The sequence below is a fragment of the Hemicordylus capensis genome, chromosome 2 (genome assembly GCF_027244095.1).
Source record: "Hemicordylus capensis ecotype Gifberg chromosome 2, rHemCap1.1.pri, whole genome shotgun sequence".
Lineage (NCBI taxonomy): Eukaryota > Metazoa > Chordata > Lepidosauria > Squamata > Cordylidae > Hemicordylus > Hemicordylus capensis.
The window spans coordinates 266,743,643-266,757,963 of NC_069658.1; the positions used below are offsets into that span (position 1 = coordinate 266,743,643).

At 49.3% G+C, this 14,321-nt stretch overlaps 1 protein-coding gene across 3 annotated transcripts in view; it reads left to right on the plus strand.

The window, feature by feature from the left end:
- LAMB2 (laminin subunit beta 2) overlaps window positions 1-14,321 on the plus strand; it is a 70,825-nt gene that overhangs the window by 16,458 nt on the left and 40,046 nt on the right. For all 3 annotated transcript variants that reach the window (XM_053300940.1, XM_053300941.1, XM_053300942.1), the window contains 9 exons: window positions 1,816-2,004; window positions 2,550-2,613; window positions 3,772-3,974; window positions 5,326-5,446; window positions 7,013-7,201; window positions 8,545-8,724; window positions 9,491-9,603; window positions 11,182-11,261; window positions 12,072-12,207. In XM_053300940.1, the coding sequence (XP_053156915.1) occupies window positions 1,816-2,004; window positions 2,550-2,613; window positions 3,772-3,974; window positions 5,326-5,446; window positions 7,013-7,201; window positions 8,545-8,724; window positions 9,491-9,603; window positions 11,182-11,261; window positions 12,072-12,207 (1,275 nt within the window). The remainder of the gene's footprint in view (window positions 1-1,815; window positions 2,005-2,549; window positions 2,614-3,771; window positions 3,975-5,325; window positions 5,447-7,012; window positions 7,202-8,544; window positions 8,725-9,490; window positions 9,604-11,181; window positions 11,262-12,071; window positions 12,208-14,321) is intronic.

Consider the following 14,321-nt stretch of genomic DNA (forward strand, 5'->3'; position numbering starts at 1 on the left):
CCATAATAAATTATTACTTACTTTCTGGACCCACTGCTGTCTCTTGGCTGCCTCACCTAGCCTAGATTCACTGCTCTCCCCCAAAACTATTTTTTGCTGTGCATCTCCTGCTATTTATCCTCCCCTCCCTCTCTCTCATGTCCTACCCTCTGTATGTTGAAAAGGTAACGGGCAGGGAAGTTGGAAGGTCAGGAAGTGATGGAACCAATTTTTAAAGGGTGCACAGGTCAGGAGCATAGGGAGGCTGGCGGCAGCCTGTGTGCAGCTGCCGCAGTGGCCCCTTGGCCCTACTCCCACATCTGATGTCAGATGTGGGGGCATGGTCTCCCTCTCAAGTGTGGCCGTGCAGCCCCGTTTGGAAGGGAGATCGGCCCGCACTGCATTGGGCAATGAGGGCTGGAGCAACTTTCCCTGCCTTAAAGGTAGGGAGAGCCATTCCGGCCGCTCTGCCAATGCAGCGTGGACCAATCTCCCTCCTAAACGGGGCCGCACAGCCCCGTTTGGGAGAAAGATCGATCGGCCCTGCTCTGTTGGCAGCGAGACCAGGCTTTTAAGGCAGGGAGAGTCACTCTGGCCGTCCTGCCAACGCAGCACGATCCTATTTCGGTTCTAAACAGGGCCATGTGGCCCCGTTTGGAACCCAAATAACGCCTCACCCCACGCCTGACGTCAGATGCAGGGGGCATGTCTGAGGCCACGCTTGCGGCCCCTGATTGGTGGCGGCCTGTGTTTTTGAACCCGTTCACCCAATGGTGTCTCTGCCTTGGCACAGGTTGAGGTCAGGAGGCTGCTTGCTGGCAGCTTCTTCTCATTGCTCCAGCCCCCTTGTGAAAGGCGACCAAGGCAAAAAGAGGCTGCCAGCAAGCAGCCTCCTCTGCTCAACCAGCCCCCTTTAAAAATGCTTCAGGAACGGCAAGCAGGCGGGCTGAGGTGAGATGAGATGACACACATTTTTTTGCCTCACTTCAGGCGCCCAAAATGCCTTGAGCCACACCTGTTCAAATGTCTCTTTAACCCTCTGTGCCTCTCTTCTCTTCTTTCTATGTATGCTCTTCCTTCATTTTACAGGCCCTAATCACCAATCTTCTAGTTGAACCAAGGATTACCCTCTCTATTCTATATAAACTCTCCACCACTTGAATGTCCACTCTCTCCCTTGGTTTTTACCTTCAATTGCCTCCTTTTCATCCTGGCTTTCCCCCAATTGATACCTCCTTCCCTTTTCTTTTACATTCTTTTTCTCTTAATGTGTCATGTCTTTAGGTTGTGACGCTCTGGACAGGAGTGGTGTATGTACATTCCCTAGCAATGTTAGGTGCTTTAGAAATAACGAATAATGGTAATAATTTTGGTGCCTTTCAGTGTTTTCAGAAATACTTCATTTCTACCCAGGCCTTGTGTATCTGCAGAGCTTAGAGAGATACCTTCTTGTCTGTCTAGAACAAACATTCCTTTATACAGATCACAATGAGACATTTTCTGTGATGGTGCTTAGAAAATTAATAGACCCCTATGAAACATAGAGGAGAAAGCCAAAGGCAAAGGAGAAAGGCAATTACTGAAGAAAGCCGAAGAATTAAGGGCTGCTTTGGATCTTACAGAATCAGTGTGTACTTGTCATATAACCCTTAATATTAGAGCCTAAAGACTGATTCATGCCATGGGCATCCATCACTTGATAAGTGCCACATCAAGTGAAGATGCATGTGCAAATGGGCTGCCACATATTTACCTTATCCCACCCCACTTACATTTACTTGGTAAATGTAACATTCTGGGCATATTTAAGGTTCCCTACTTCTCTTCTACCCACAGACCTTCCGGCCAGCCGCCATGTTGGTAGAGCGTTCAGCAGATTTTGGCCGCACTTGGCAGGTATACCGCTATTTTGCCTATGACTGTCCTGCGTCCTTCCCTGCTGCTCCCCGTGGACCATTGAGACGGGTGGATGATGTCGTCTGTGAGTCTCGTTACTCAGATATTGAGCCGTCTACTGATGGGGAGGTGAGTGCAAGGCAGGGCATCTAGAAGAATAGGAATAATCACAGTGGGTGTAGGAGATGCAGGTGGTCTCTCAGGCTTCAATGCTTTAATACAGGCATCTCCAAACTGCGGCCCTCCAGATGTTGCTGAACTACAACCTCCAGCATACCCAGCCACAAAAAATTGTGTCTAGGGATGCTGGGAGTTGTAGTTCAGCAACACCTGGAGGGCCGCAGTTTGGGGATGCCTGCTTTAATAGGTCATGTTGGTTATGCCTTTCGGGTTTACCTCCTTCTTAACATGGGTGTCTAGACAGAGGCTGCAGATTGGGTGTTCTGAGCTGGGTATTGTCATTAATCAGTACTCTGTAAAAGGAGGAATCCAGGTGAGTGAGCTCTTGTCCTTGGCCCCTGAAAAGACCAACAGCCTGAGACAATGTTTTATTAACCTTATGTAATTTCCTTGTTTTAATATTGTAAACTGCTTTTGGTGCCTTTGTCAAGGCAGAAAGGCAGTATAAAAATGCAACAAACAAACGAATAACAGTTTCTTTCTCCTTGTTCCAGGTCATCTATAGGGTGCTGGATCCTGCTATCCACATCCGAGACCCTTACAGTCCAAAAATCCAGAGTGAGTTTCTCTATGGGATGTGGGATGAAAAGAGGGGATAGTCAGAGGTTGGTTGAGGGGCAAAGAGAAGATACATACAGAGTATCCTGATTCCCCTTGGGAGATAGTTTATTCTTGATGCACAAGTGGAATTTTGGCACCTGAGAGACAGCAGAATCTTGGAACATGTATGTCCAGCATTCCCTGTAACAGGATTCCTGGATGTTGTTGGCTACAACTCCCATAATCCCAAGCTGCAGTGGCCTTTGGCCATTATAACTGGGGACTGTGGGAGTTGTAGTCAACAACATTTGGAAATCCCTATTTTAGGGAACACTGAACACGTCTGCACCATTTCTGTGGCTTGGCTTTGGCCATTTAGCACTGTGGAACCTGAGTCCCCAAAACATAGTATCAAGGTGGCACCACCTCTGCAAGGCTTTTTCTCCTGTATATACAAACACATGCAGGCCCTTTGGTAGACTCTCATAAACAGAGCCCTGCAGATATACCTGACTGTCTTGCACATGTGCGCATGCATCTAAATATTCATTTACAAATTGTTCTCTGAGAGAAAGTCTAGAAGCCTCATGTGTAAAATGGCAGCTTCTGAATGTGAGTGGTTTCCAAATACACATGATGACACCAATGGAGATTCAGAATATACATACAGAGGAGCATTTTGTTCCCCACAAAATCCAGTGGATGTATATAACCAGCACAAATATGAGATTCTCATCCTCAAGGAAGTAGATGCTAGAGTCAGACAAATACACCCACAGAAACTTCAAGCCCCTTAGAGGAACGAACACACACACACACACACACACACACACTCTCTTTATTTAGCTAGCTAGTTAATCAGCCCTGTCTGGTTCTATTTGAGGCTGGATAATTTTGGCCTTAGGCATGTGTCTGCTTTTGCAGAGGCTGGATTTAGCTATTCGCTCTGGGTGCGCCTAGGACATTGTTACCCTTTCTTCCCTCCCTGTTGTGAATGTTCTAAATGATCTTGGATACTTGTACTTGTATTCTTGGCCGAGAGCTTGTGGAAGCCGGCAACTCAGACGCTATAGTTCAGGTAGCCCAGACTTTCTACAGCTTGGACCAGAAAGTTGCTCCCATGGTGAAGCTTCTCTTTGTGTTCTTGTCCCACCTTGCCGTTCTTCTGCCTCCCAGATCTCCTAAAGGTCACCAACCTGCGGGTAAACTTGACAAAGCTGCACACTCTGGGAGACAACCTCCTAGATTCGCGGCGGGAAATCAAAGAGAAATACTACTATGCTGTGTATGAGATGGTGCTGCGTGGCAATTGCTTCTGCTATGGACATGCCTCAGAGTGTGCTCGACTTGCAGGCAGCCCCGCTGATGTTGAGGGCATGGTAAGGCCGTCTCAGTTACATGCATATACTGTGCTCCTTACTCCCATTAGCAGCGATGCCAGCTCCTGTCCAGTCCAGTGCTGGACTGCGGAGGCGTTGGCCGGCGTTGGCGGGGGTCTCCCTTTAAGGGTGAGTGGGTTGCACTTAGCCCTCCCGCCGCTTTCCCCCCACCAGTGCTCCGTTTTTTTGAAATGTTTTTGGGGCGGCAGCCTTCCTCCTTGCCGCCCCTGCCCCAGTTGTTGGCTGGAAATACAGGAAGTAGCAATCACACGTGTGCCTGCTGCCACTGCGCGTGCACCCACCCACTGCAACATGCGACATGTGCCACGGGTGCCCGTGTGGCGGCAACAGGTGCACGCATGATCCCTACTTCTGGTATTTCTGGCCAACAATGGGGGCAGGGGTGGCAGGGAGGAATGCTGCCACCCAAAAAACATTTCCAAAAAATGGAGCACTGGTGGGGGGAAAGCGGCGGGAGGGGTAAGTGCAATCCCCCCCCCTTAAAGAACCACCCATCTCCAGTGCTGGACCACTGGACCGGGCCACATTTGAACCGGTTCGGAGGCCTCTTTAATCGCCTCTGGACCGGTTCGTGCACATCCCTAGCTTCCATGCATTTAAAAATTGCTTGTGGTGGAACTATGCAACTGGTACAAGTTCTGCAGTCACTGCAAAACTATAATGGGAGAAGCTGCACTTGCTGAACTTCTCCCTGCCATACAGTTATTGCTGCAAGGATCCTTTTTGGGTCAGTCAGGAGTTGGAAAGAAGTATAGATGTTTTCAGGCTTATCTGTTACTAGAAGGACAAGAATCATGCTTTGGAAAACAATTTCTTGGGATACTGAATGTTGTACAAGATACCAAAAACCCTGTTTGTGTGGCACAATTGTGGATGTGCAGAAAGTACCCAGCCATGAGTTTTGTCCCTATATGTTCCAGCTAGGTGGAAGCATACACATGACTTGATTTGGGGTGAAAATACCTTGCACTTTGTATACCCGTAACCAGATGTTTTGTAGTTAGAGGCCTAAGGGGCTGGGGAATCCTTGCAGAACAGCCTGCATGTTTAAAGTTATGCAACTGTATTACTTCTTTGTGTGGCAATTAGAATCCTGCCTGTCTGCTTTTCCTTATATCTCCACCCATAGAAGGACTAGACGCTCTCCCTTCTTAATGAAAGCCCACAATTCAGAGAGGGGCCTGCAGTAGCCCAGAGGGAGCCAGGCCTCTACAGGGCCCCCCTATGGATATAGTGCTGCACCCTCACTCAGTGGCAGGGCTTATGTCCAGCTATTTCTCTTCATCTCAGGTGGGCTCCCCATTGTCCCCTCCCCCTTGTTTGCCACCAGGTACATGGCCGTTGTGTCTGTAAACACAACACCAAAGGCCTGAACTGTGAGCAGTGTGACAGCTTCTACAATGAGCTGCCCTGGCGCCCGGCTGAGGGGCGCCGCACCAATGCCTGCAAGAGTGAGTGTCAAAACGGGGCTCTGGGGGAGCAGAATGGGATGATGGTGGGCTCCAGAGGAGAAACTGGGCGGAAGGGCCCCCAAGCCGGAAGCAGGGGCGTAGCTATAATTGAACGAAAGGGTTCAAAGAACACGGGTCCCCAGCTCCTGAGGGCCCTCCAGATCCCTCCCTCCCTATTTTCTTCATTATCTCCCTCACTCTGGGGAGCCACCAGAGAGAGGGATGAACACGGGCCCCCTCTCCCCTAGCTACGCCCCTGGGGCCCGGAAGTATTCTGAAATGGGAAGTCTCCCCCACCAACAGAGGGGAGGCCACTGAAGAACACACTCTTCCTGTTAGAGGTTGTTGATTTTTACCCACAATAGGTAAAACAGCAGAGCACTAAGGAATGAGCACACACTTCAGTTACAGAGTAGGTAGCAGAGGATGGTTTGGATATTGCAGCTGTTTAGAGAAAAGACATGGAGATCCTTGTATGACTAAACACTAAACATTTATTGGTTAAATACACTTAGATAGGAAAGACCTATCTCTAATCTAAAGGACTACATAGTGGATAGGTAAGGAGAGAGAGATGTTTCCATCTGCTCTCTAGGAGGAAAGGAAGGATTGTGACTCAGCACAGGAAGTGCTGCAGAGTCAGTTCAGGGGTCATAGAGTAGGGACAGATAGGGAGACCCTGACTCACTGTCTCTACTCCCAATGCCCCTAGTGGTCATTAGGACAGTTGGTGCAAAAGGTCGATGCACTGGAAGTTCATCTCCAACAATTCCATATGCATGTACAGGGAAAGTAGTCCATCATATTAACTGAATTTGATGATGACATCTGTTGTAAGACTGCAGCCTCCATTTTTTAAAAAAAATGTAAATAGCTGTGCAGGGGCCCCGCAGTTTGGATAGGCTCCCCCTCCCCACTTAGGGTTGCCATATTCTGGCTTCTCGAATCCGGGTGCCTAATTTGCATATTATGTAAATGGGCTTGAAAATAATTTTTGAGCAGAAGAGTGACTGCACATTTTGCTCCATAATGTGCTCTATAGCTTTTTTTTTTTTAAGCTTTTTTTTTTTTTTTAGCTTTTTTTAAAATGAAAGCTGAAATCCAGGCAAATCTGGGTGGGCTGAGCAATGTGGGTGAGATGCTTAAAATCTGGGTGAAATCTGGAATTTTGGAGGGCATAGCAATTCTACCTCCATGGTAGGCCTGATCTGAATTGGTGCTCCACACAGCTGCTGTTTGTTTTCGTAAATGTGGCCACACAGGCCTTGATCGCACAATAGGTATATTGTCTAGTTTGGTCTTGGGACTGTTCTGGTGATCTAGTGGCGATGGGGATGGCCATTAGGCTGAGTGAAGAAGCTGCCTCGGTCAAAAGAAGAAGAAGAAAGCGATGGGTGGAGGAAGAAACAGCAGCAAATGCTACATTATGTATATCAAGGCAGCGGCCCACAGATCTGTTTCAGGAGGTTTCGGGTGGTGGCGTGATGGGTACAGTATCTGGACAGTGGGGCCGGGTCACAGGGTAGGTGGTCAAGGCTTTCGGCAGCCATCCCTGTCTCTCTGCAGAGTGCAACTGCAACGAGCACTCGCAGAGGTGCCACTTCGACATGGCCGTGTACCTGGCCACGGGCAACACCAGTGGAGGGGTCTGCGACGAGTGTCAACACAACACGATGGGCCGCCACTGCCAGCTCTGCAAGCCCTTCTACTACAAGGATCCCGCCAAGGACATCCGTGACCCCAGTGTGTGCCGTGGTGAGTATGTTGGGGGGCAAGGGAATGAGGTCCACATGGTTGCTGGGGATATGGAGGGAGTCTCTTCGGGGGCTCTCCATCTCATCTCAGGAGAGAGGGCTTAACCCTTTAGTGCTCCAAAGAGTTTCAGAGTGTGAGGCCTCTGGGTAGGACCAAGGCTCTGCTGCTTATCCCTGGAATGTGTAAATTTTCTACCCTTTAGAAGTTAGGTGAACTTTTGGAATGGCAAATTTCAAGCCATCCCCAAGAGGTAGCCATATTAATCTGTTTCAGCAAACACAAAGAAGTCTAGGATAAGTTGTGTGGCACATGTTTTCATGCACCTGATGAAGTGAGTCCATTAGAGCTTATGCCACGACAAGTCTTTAAGGTACCATACAACTCACTTTTTATTTTTATGCTGAACCAAAATCCCATGGCCCTCAATACCTCATCACTGTTTTTCTCAAGGTGGCAGAGTGTCTTTGAGTACCAAGCTGGAGCATGTTAAATTTTGCTGCAAGCTTCCTTCTGGAGCATGGGTTGACTTTGTCCTCCTAAGCGCCCAAAGAGTGTTGGGGACATAGGAAGTTGCTTCCTACTGAGTCAGACAATTGGCCCATCTAGTTCAGTATTATGTACACTGGCTAGCAGCAGCTCTCCAGGATATTTAGAGAGGGCCTGTCTTTCCCCACACTATCAGGAGATGCTGGTGATTGGTCCTGGGAACTTCTGCGTGCAATGCCTGTGCTCTGCCCCTGCTAGAGCTCTTCTCCCCAAGACAGGATTGTGAGCCCCCAGGCAGCGACCGCGTGAAGAGCCTTTGCATGTTCTCCTGCAAGCTCAGGCTGCCTTGTTCAACAATTGTACGGACTGTAAGTGAGGATCTGCAAATATTGGCTCGAGAATCTGATTTCAGAAGTTAATGTGAATAAGCCCAAATCTTCCTTATCTACTTTTGCTGGGACTTTGGCCTCTGCCTGCCCTGCAGGGGGATTGAAGAAGAACATTCCTCTGAACAGGGTGTTCGTTCTTCAGTGTTGACGCAGCACCGGCCGTCTCTGTGTGGAATTTAGCATAGGGTTCAGCAAAACATGTCAAGATGAAGGGGCACAGTATCCAAGCAGGCTTGAGGCCTAGCACTCCCCCTTATTAAAATAAAGGTCAAGTTATGACTAAGAACCTGAGCATGGAACATCAGGCCAGCCTGTCCAAGGAGTGAGCGGATCCCTCCATCAGCAGTGGTACGAACCTATCAGAAAGTGGCAGGCTTTTTTCTTCCTCGATTGGAAGGGAGCCGTGGGAAGGGGGCCATCTGCTCTATTTGCAGCTCTGATGACAGCCCTTTTCGACCTGCCTTGCAGCCTGTGACTGCGACCCAGATGGCACATTAGATGGCGGGGTGTGTGACACACATGACGACCCCATGCTGAGGCTGATTGCTGGGCAATGCAGCTGCAAGGAGCACGTGCAGGGACCACGCTGCGACAAGTGCAAAGCTGGCTTCTTTGGACTGAGCGCGGAAAACCCACAAGGCTGCAAGCGTAGGTACCCTTGCCCCTCTTGAGTATTGCTGAACTTTCCAGGTTCCTCTGAGCAGTAGAGGTTTGGACTTAGGTCCAGATCTCCACTCAGCCAGTTTAACCTACATCACAGGGTTGTTGTGAGATCAGACCAAACGTTAATCTAGTCCAGCATGCTGTTTGCCACAATGGCCACCTACATGCCTCTGGGAAGCCTACAGGTGGGGCATGTAGGCAAATAGCCCACTGGTGCCACTGCAACTCAGCAAGCAGCATGCAGAACTTAGCCTTTGAACTTAGCGTGAAATCTGAAGCATGCTGAGCATTTAACAAAGTTTTTCGAGGAATCCCTTCTTGTTTGTTTCCTTCCTTGATGATAAGGAGGCTAAGCCTGAGCAATAACTCACACCGAGACACCATGGGCAACCTCCCTTATGGATTGGGCTCATAGGAACCTTTGATTATTTAATGAATGAATCTCTTTTGGGCACACCAACAGGTTCTGCCCCAGTAAAGAGCTTGAAAATCACTGCGCTCACATTTTCACCCCTCTTGGTGTGTTTCTTTGGGGTTTTTTTTACCATGGGTTGCTCCTGGATATATATCAAGAAAGCACAGGGGGACTCTGTTGGATACGACTTGGCAGTGCCAGTCGTCAGGCATCTGTGATGAAGACAGGTCAGACAGGAATAGCCCTTTGTGGTTAGCACCAGTGAAGAAATGTGGCAGGGGATGGAGTCAATTGTGCCATGTTTATTTGAACGCCCCACTGTTCCCCCCACCCCAGGCTGCCATTGTGACCCACGAGGCACAGTGCAGGATGGGCCCCAATGTGATGCCGTCACGGGCGACTGCTTCTGCAAACGCCTGGTGACTGGGCGCAACTGTAACCAGTGTCTGGTGAGTACCAGGTGATCCTGCTGCTGTTGCTTCCAATTATTATTATTAAAAATATGGATATACTGCTTTTCAACAAAAACAGGTCTCCACGCAGTTTACATAGCAAGGCTGGTATGAAGAAAAAAAAGGGTTTCCTGACCCAAAAGGACCATGAACTTAAAACAATAACCACAACACACACACACACACACACGTGCGCGCGCACACCTCGAGGGAGACACAGCCACTGGAGAGATGCTGTTCTGGGATGACTATGGACAGTTGCTCTCCCCCGCTAAATATAAGTGATCTACCACATTAAAAGGTGGCTCTTGCCCAATTAGCAAGCCCTGTCTTCAGGGCTGGCCATACCATCATGGAACCGACTTTGGGGGCTACGTATTCTCTGCTTCCTGTTGCTTTAAGTCCTGCTCACTCCCTTGTGTGTGAGAAGAGATGAACCTGCTGCATTATTGAGTCAGACCATGAGACCTTCTAGGCCAGCATTGTGCCTGATGACAGTGGCTCTCCTGAGTGGCAGGCAGAAGCTTCCTTCAGCCCTGCAGAGGCCCTGCCAGTGTGCCCTCACTTTGGAGCACATGTTGCTTGAATGTCCCATGCTTTCTAAGTGCATCGTGCCAAGCTTTCCTGCAAACCCAGCCCCCTGACTACCTGCTATGTGGGTCCTGAGTTCTCTTAATCTGTGGGGCTTCTTCACAGCTATCACGACAACAACACTTGCTAACTGAGCAAAGAGGCCCCTTCTTAGGTGGCAGTCTCTTATTTTTAGCAGAGAGAGAGCAACTGTTCCGATTCATCCCAATATAGCATCTCTCCCAGGGCTGTGGCTGGTGTCTGCTTTGAGTTTCCTTTTAGTCTGGGAGACTTTTGGGGATAGGGAACCATTTCCCCCCATGTCTCTTGCTATGTAAACTACTTTGAGAACTTTTGTTGTTAGAACTTGAGAATCTTTTTGTATAGCAGTGTATTAAATGTCCTCAATAATAAGCTGGCTGACCTCGTTCCTAAGACGTTGGGAACTAATGGGACCTGACTGCTGACCAAAATCTGCTTTATGCATGAGCTAAATAGAAACTTAGAGGCAGCTGTTTAATCTGTGATCTAGTGAATGACGTGCTGTGGCCTAGAGGCCCTGCCCTGGGCCATAATAGCTCTGCTCCACCTGCTGCCTGTCTTCCCTCGATCTGCTTCTAGGGGCAGCGTCCTCCATGTACCAGCAGCCTACAGGTTAACCCACATAAGCAGACCACAGTAGGTTGGGTGCAGGAGCAAGCACTAGGGTGCCTGTGGACCAACTCTCGGTTGCTCAGGCCAGTGAGCCAAGTCACACACTGCTGGAAAAGTAGGGGTGCTCATACTCATCTCACTACCAGTCTGACCAGGGGTTGGGGGGGGTGGAATTTGTTTTCTGGTGCTAAATATAGTGATTGGCCAAGCCCTGAGGTTGAAGCAAGACCCATCTACCAAGTCTCCTCCACCCAAGCAAATTTTATTGGAGCACAAGTCCTCCTCACCCAACATCCTGCTGCATCCTAGAAAAAACAGGTCCTTAAAATAATGCTCTTTGTTTCTTCTCAGCCTGAACATTGGGCTCTGAGCCCGGACCTCCATGGCTGCCGGCCTTGTGACTGTGATGTTGGGGGTGCCCACGACAACCAGTAAGCAGATGGCAGAGGAAGTGTGTGTGTGTTTGAGACAGAGACAGAGACAGAGACAGAGAGATGAGGCCCAGCAAGAAAGAATCTGGAGTGGGAGCCCAACCAGGAAACATAGGAACATAGGAAACTGCCATATACTGAGTCAGACCATTGGTCTATCTAGCTCAGTATTGTCTTCACAGACTGGCAGTGGCTTCTCCAAGGTTGCAGGCAGGAATCTCTCTCAGCCCTATCTTGGAGAAGCCAGGGAGGGAACTTGAAACCTTCTGCTCTTCCCAGAGCAGCTTCATCCCCTGAAGGGAATATCTTGCAGTGCTCACACATCAAGTTTCCCATTCATATGCAACCAGGGCAGACCCTGCTTAGCTATGGGGACAAGTCATGCTTGCTACCACAAGACCAGCTCTCCTCTCCTAGGGAGAATATGGAGATTGTACAAATTTGCTTAAGAATGACTCAGGGTGCCTGTACCAAAAGAATGCAGAGGGCAATATCCATTATGGCAATGGAGCAGGTAGCTTTATTTGCTGAGATGGGGAGAGACAGAGCCCTGCCCTCCTCCCTTCTCTCTCTGTCTCCCTAATAAATAAAGATGCCACCTTTCTTCCATGGGTGGTGTCCATATGGTCCCCACGTGGTCTTTCATCCAGGTACCTACCACACTCAACCCTGCTTGGCTTCAGCACAACGGCTGCATCTTGTGTCTTCAGACCATAGTCTTTTGAGTGGCGGTGGAGGAAACGGGATAGGGCCAGCCTGATGTGCTCTGACCCATTTCCCTCCTTGAGTCCTTGCTCTTCCTTGATACAGATGCGCCACAGAAACAGGGCAGTGCCGCTGCCGCAGCCATATGGTGGGCAGGCAGTGTGGCCAAGTACAGACTGGCTACTACCACATTGCACTGGATCACTACACCTACGAGGCTGAAGAGGCACGGCTTCACCAGGTGAGGAAGGCGCCCCTGGACACCGAGGGTGGGGGTGGTACAGGGCATCATGAGCCTGAAGCTGGCGGTGGGCAGGCCACTGGACTCAAAAGATCTCATTTCCCAGCATGAGATCATTAGTATGGCTTAGAACCAGGGGCATTGCTAGGTATTTAAAAGATCCGGGGCCAGCTCCCTTGTGATAATTAAACTCAATCACGTCTCCACCTCCAGAATAATTATCTATGTTTTAAAAAAATATTCTAATGCAGCACGCATGAAGGTGGATGCAGCAGAGAACTGGGTGTGGCCGGGAGCTCCCTCCCAGACTCTGTGTGCCGGGGCTTCCACTGCTGCACTTCCTTTCTGGAAGAGGTCATGGAGGAGGGAGGGGGCAGATGAGATTCGGGGCTCTGAGCCATTCATTAGGATCCTGTGCCCCATGGCTCCTGCCATGACACCCCGCCTAGAACAGTGGAGGCTCAGGGCCTCAGTGTACCCCACGGCAGGGTGCCAAATGCTGCCCCCCTTGTATGCACCATTCTCCCCCCCTTAATAAAACAGGGGGGCAGGAGGGTGCCTTGCTACTTCTCTGGTGACTCAGTAATCTGCTGCCTGAGGCGATTGCCTCACCTTGCCTCATGGGAAGGCCGCCCTGGTCCAGAATCTAGTGAGGGCAAGATGTGGGGAAAGGGGAGAGAAGTCAAAGCTGGCCTGGAAGGGCCTGTTTATCAAAAGCATGCTCCCTGCTGCATGTACACACATATGCATGTGTGTATCCAATTCGCCTGTGAGGCGGTACACAGCAGATGTGCGCAAGTTTCCTGCCAGTCTGTCAGGTGTAGATCAGCCATGTAAGACTGATAGACACAAAACGTAGACCCCAAAGTAGATTTGATACTTTAGACTGGTGAGTGTCCCGTCAGTTTTATATTTGCATGCATTGGATTTCTGGCCTGCTCTTCTCAGGCAGGCATACATGAGGCTCCCAGGCAGTCTCCCAGTCAAGCACAGAGCAGGCCGAGACCTGCATAGCTTTGACAGTGTAGCAGGTTCATCAGCCCTCAGGCCATTCCCTAGATGCCTTTTCATTTTATTTTGGGATCCCCTTAGGGTGCAGTGGCCTACTTATCTGTGTGGACTGTGCAGACATGTAAAGAAGTACACATTTTTGCTAAATGAATGTGCTTTAGGTGCCTCCAGTTTACCTCCTGGCCCAGTTCAGATGATGCTGTAAATCAGACTCATATGCCTCCCCTCCCCTTGTCTCCTCTATGTGTGGAAGGAGGAGAATGGAAGTGTTGCTTTTTGCTTTGGAACAAGCCATAGTTTTGCATTGTGCATGGCTGCATATGGCCTTGGGGAATTGTGGTTTGTTAACTAGTCTGGGTTAGAACATACCAGGATGTCAAACTACAGTTTGATAACCTGGCTTGTTCTAACTCTGATTAGCCAACAAACTGCAGTTCCCCAAGTTTCTACATAACAGGGAACTGTAGATTATTCTTAAAGTGAAAACAAGTACTTTCACTCTTTTCTTCTTGTGTTCATAAGAGGAAGAGAGTGGAGGGAGAGAATGTGATCTTGAAGCTCTCCACAGCTTGTTCTCAATACCCTAAATCATGGTTTAGATCAGGCCTGCTCAGTTTGGGGCCCCCAGATATTTTTGGACTACAGCTCCCATAATCCCCAGCCCCAGCGGCCCATAGCCAGGGATTATGGGAGTTCTAGGCCAGCATCTGCAGGAGGGCTGGAACTGAGCAGCCCTGGTTTAGATGACCTTCTGCATCTGGCCTCTACATTATAAGTCTGGGCAGCTGATATTTGCGTCCAGAGTCACTAGCACATCATGAACACATCGCCCAGCAACAGGCTTAATTCCTACCTTAATTTAAAGTGCATTACAGCTCAGTGAAGAGCATCGAGGGGCATTGAAGTCCATCGTGTGGATATTTTCTGTAATTCTCAACAAGTGTAGTTATTGCTTAACTCTATTAAGGAGCTCCATGGGTTACACCTTCAGGCCTCAACAAGCTGAGAATGATGAGGACAGAATCCCGGGCAGTTAACAGATGTGTTACCAGGCTTGTCATGTGTTTTCCTGGTGGAAGGGCAATGTCTTATTGGACTTTCTT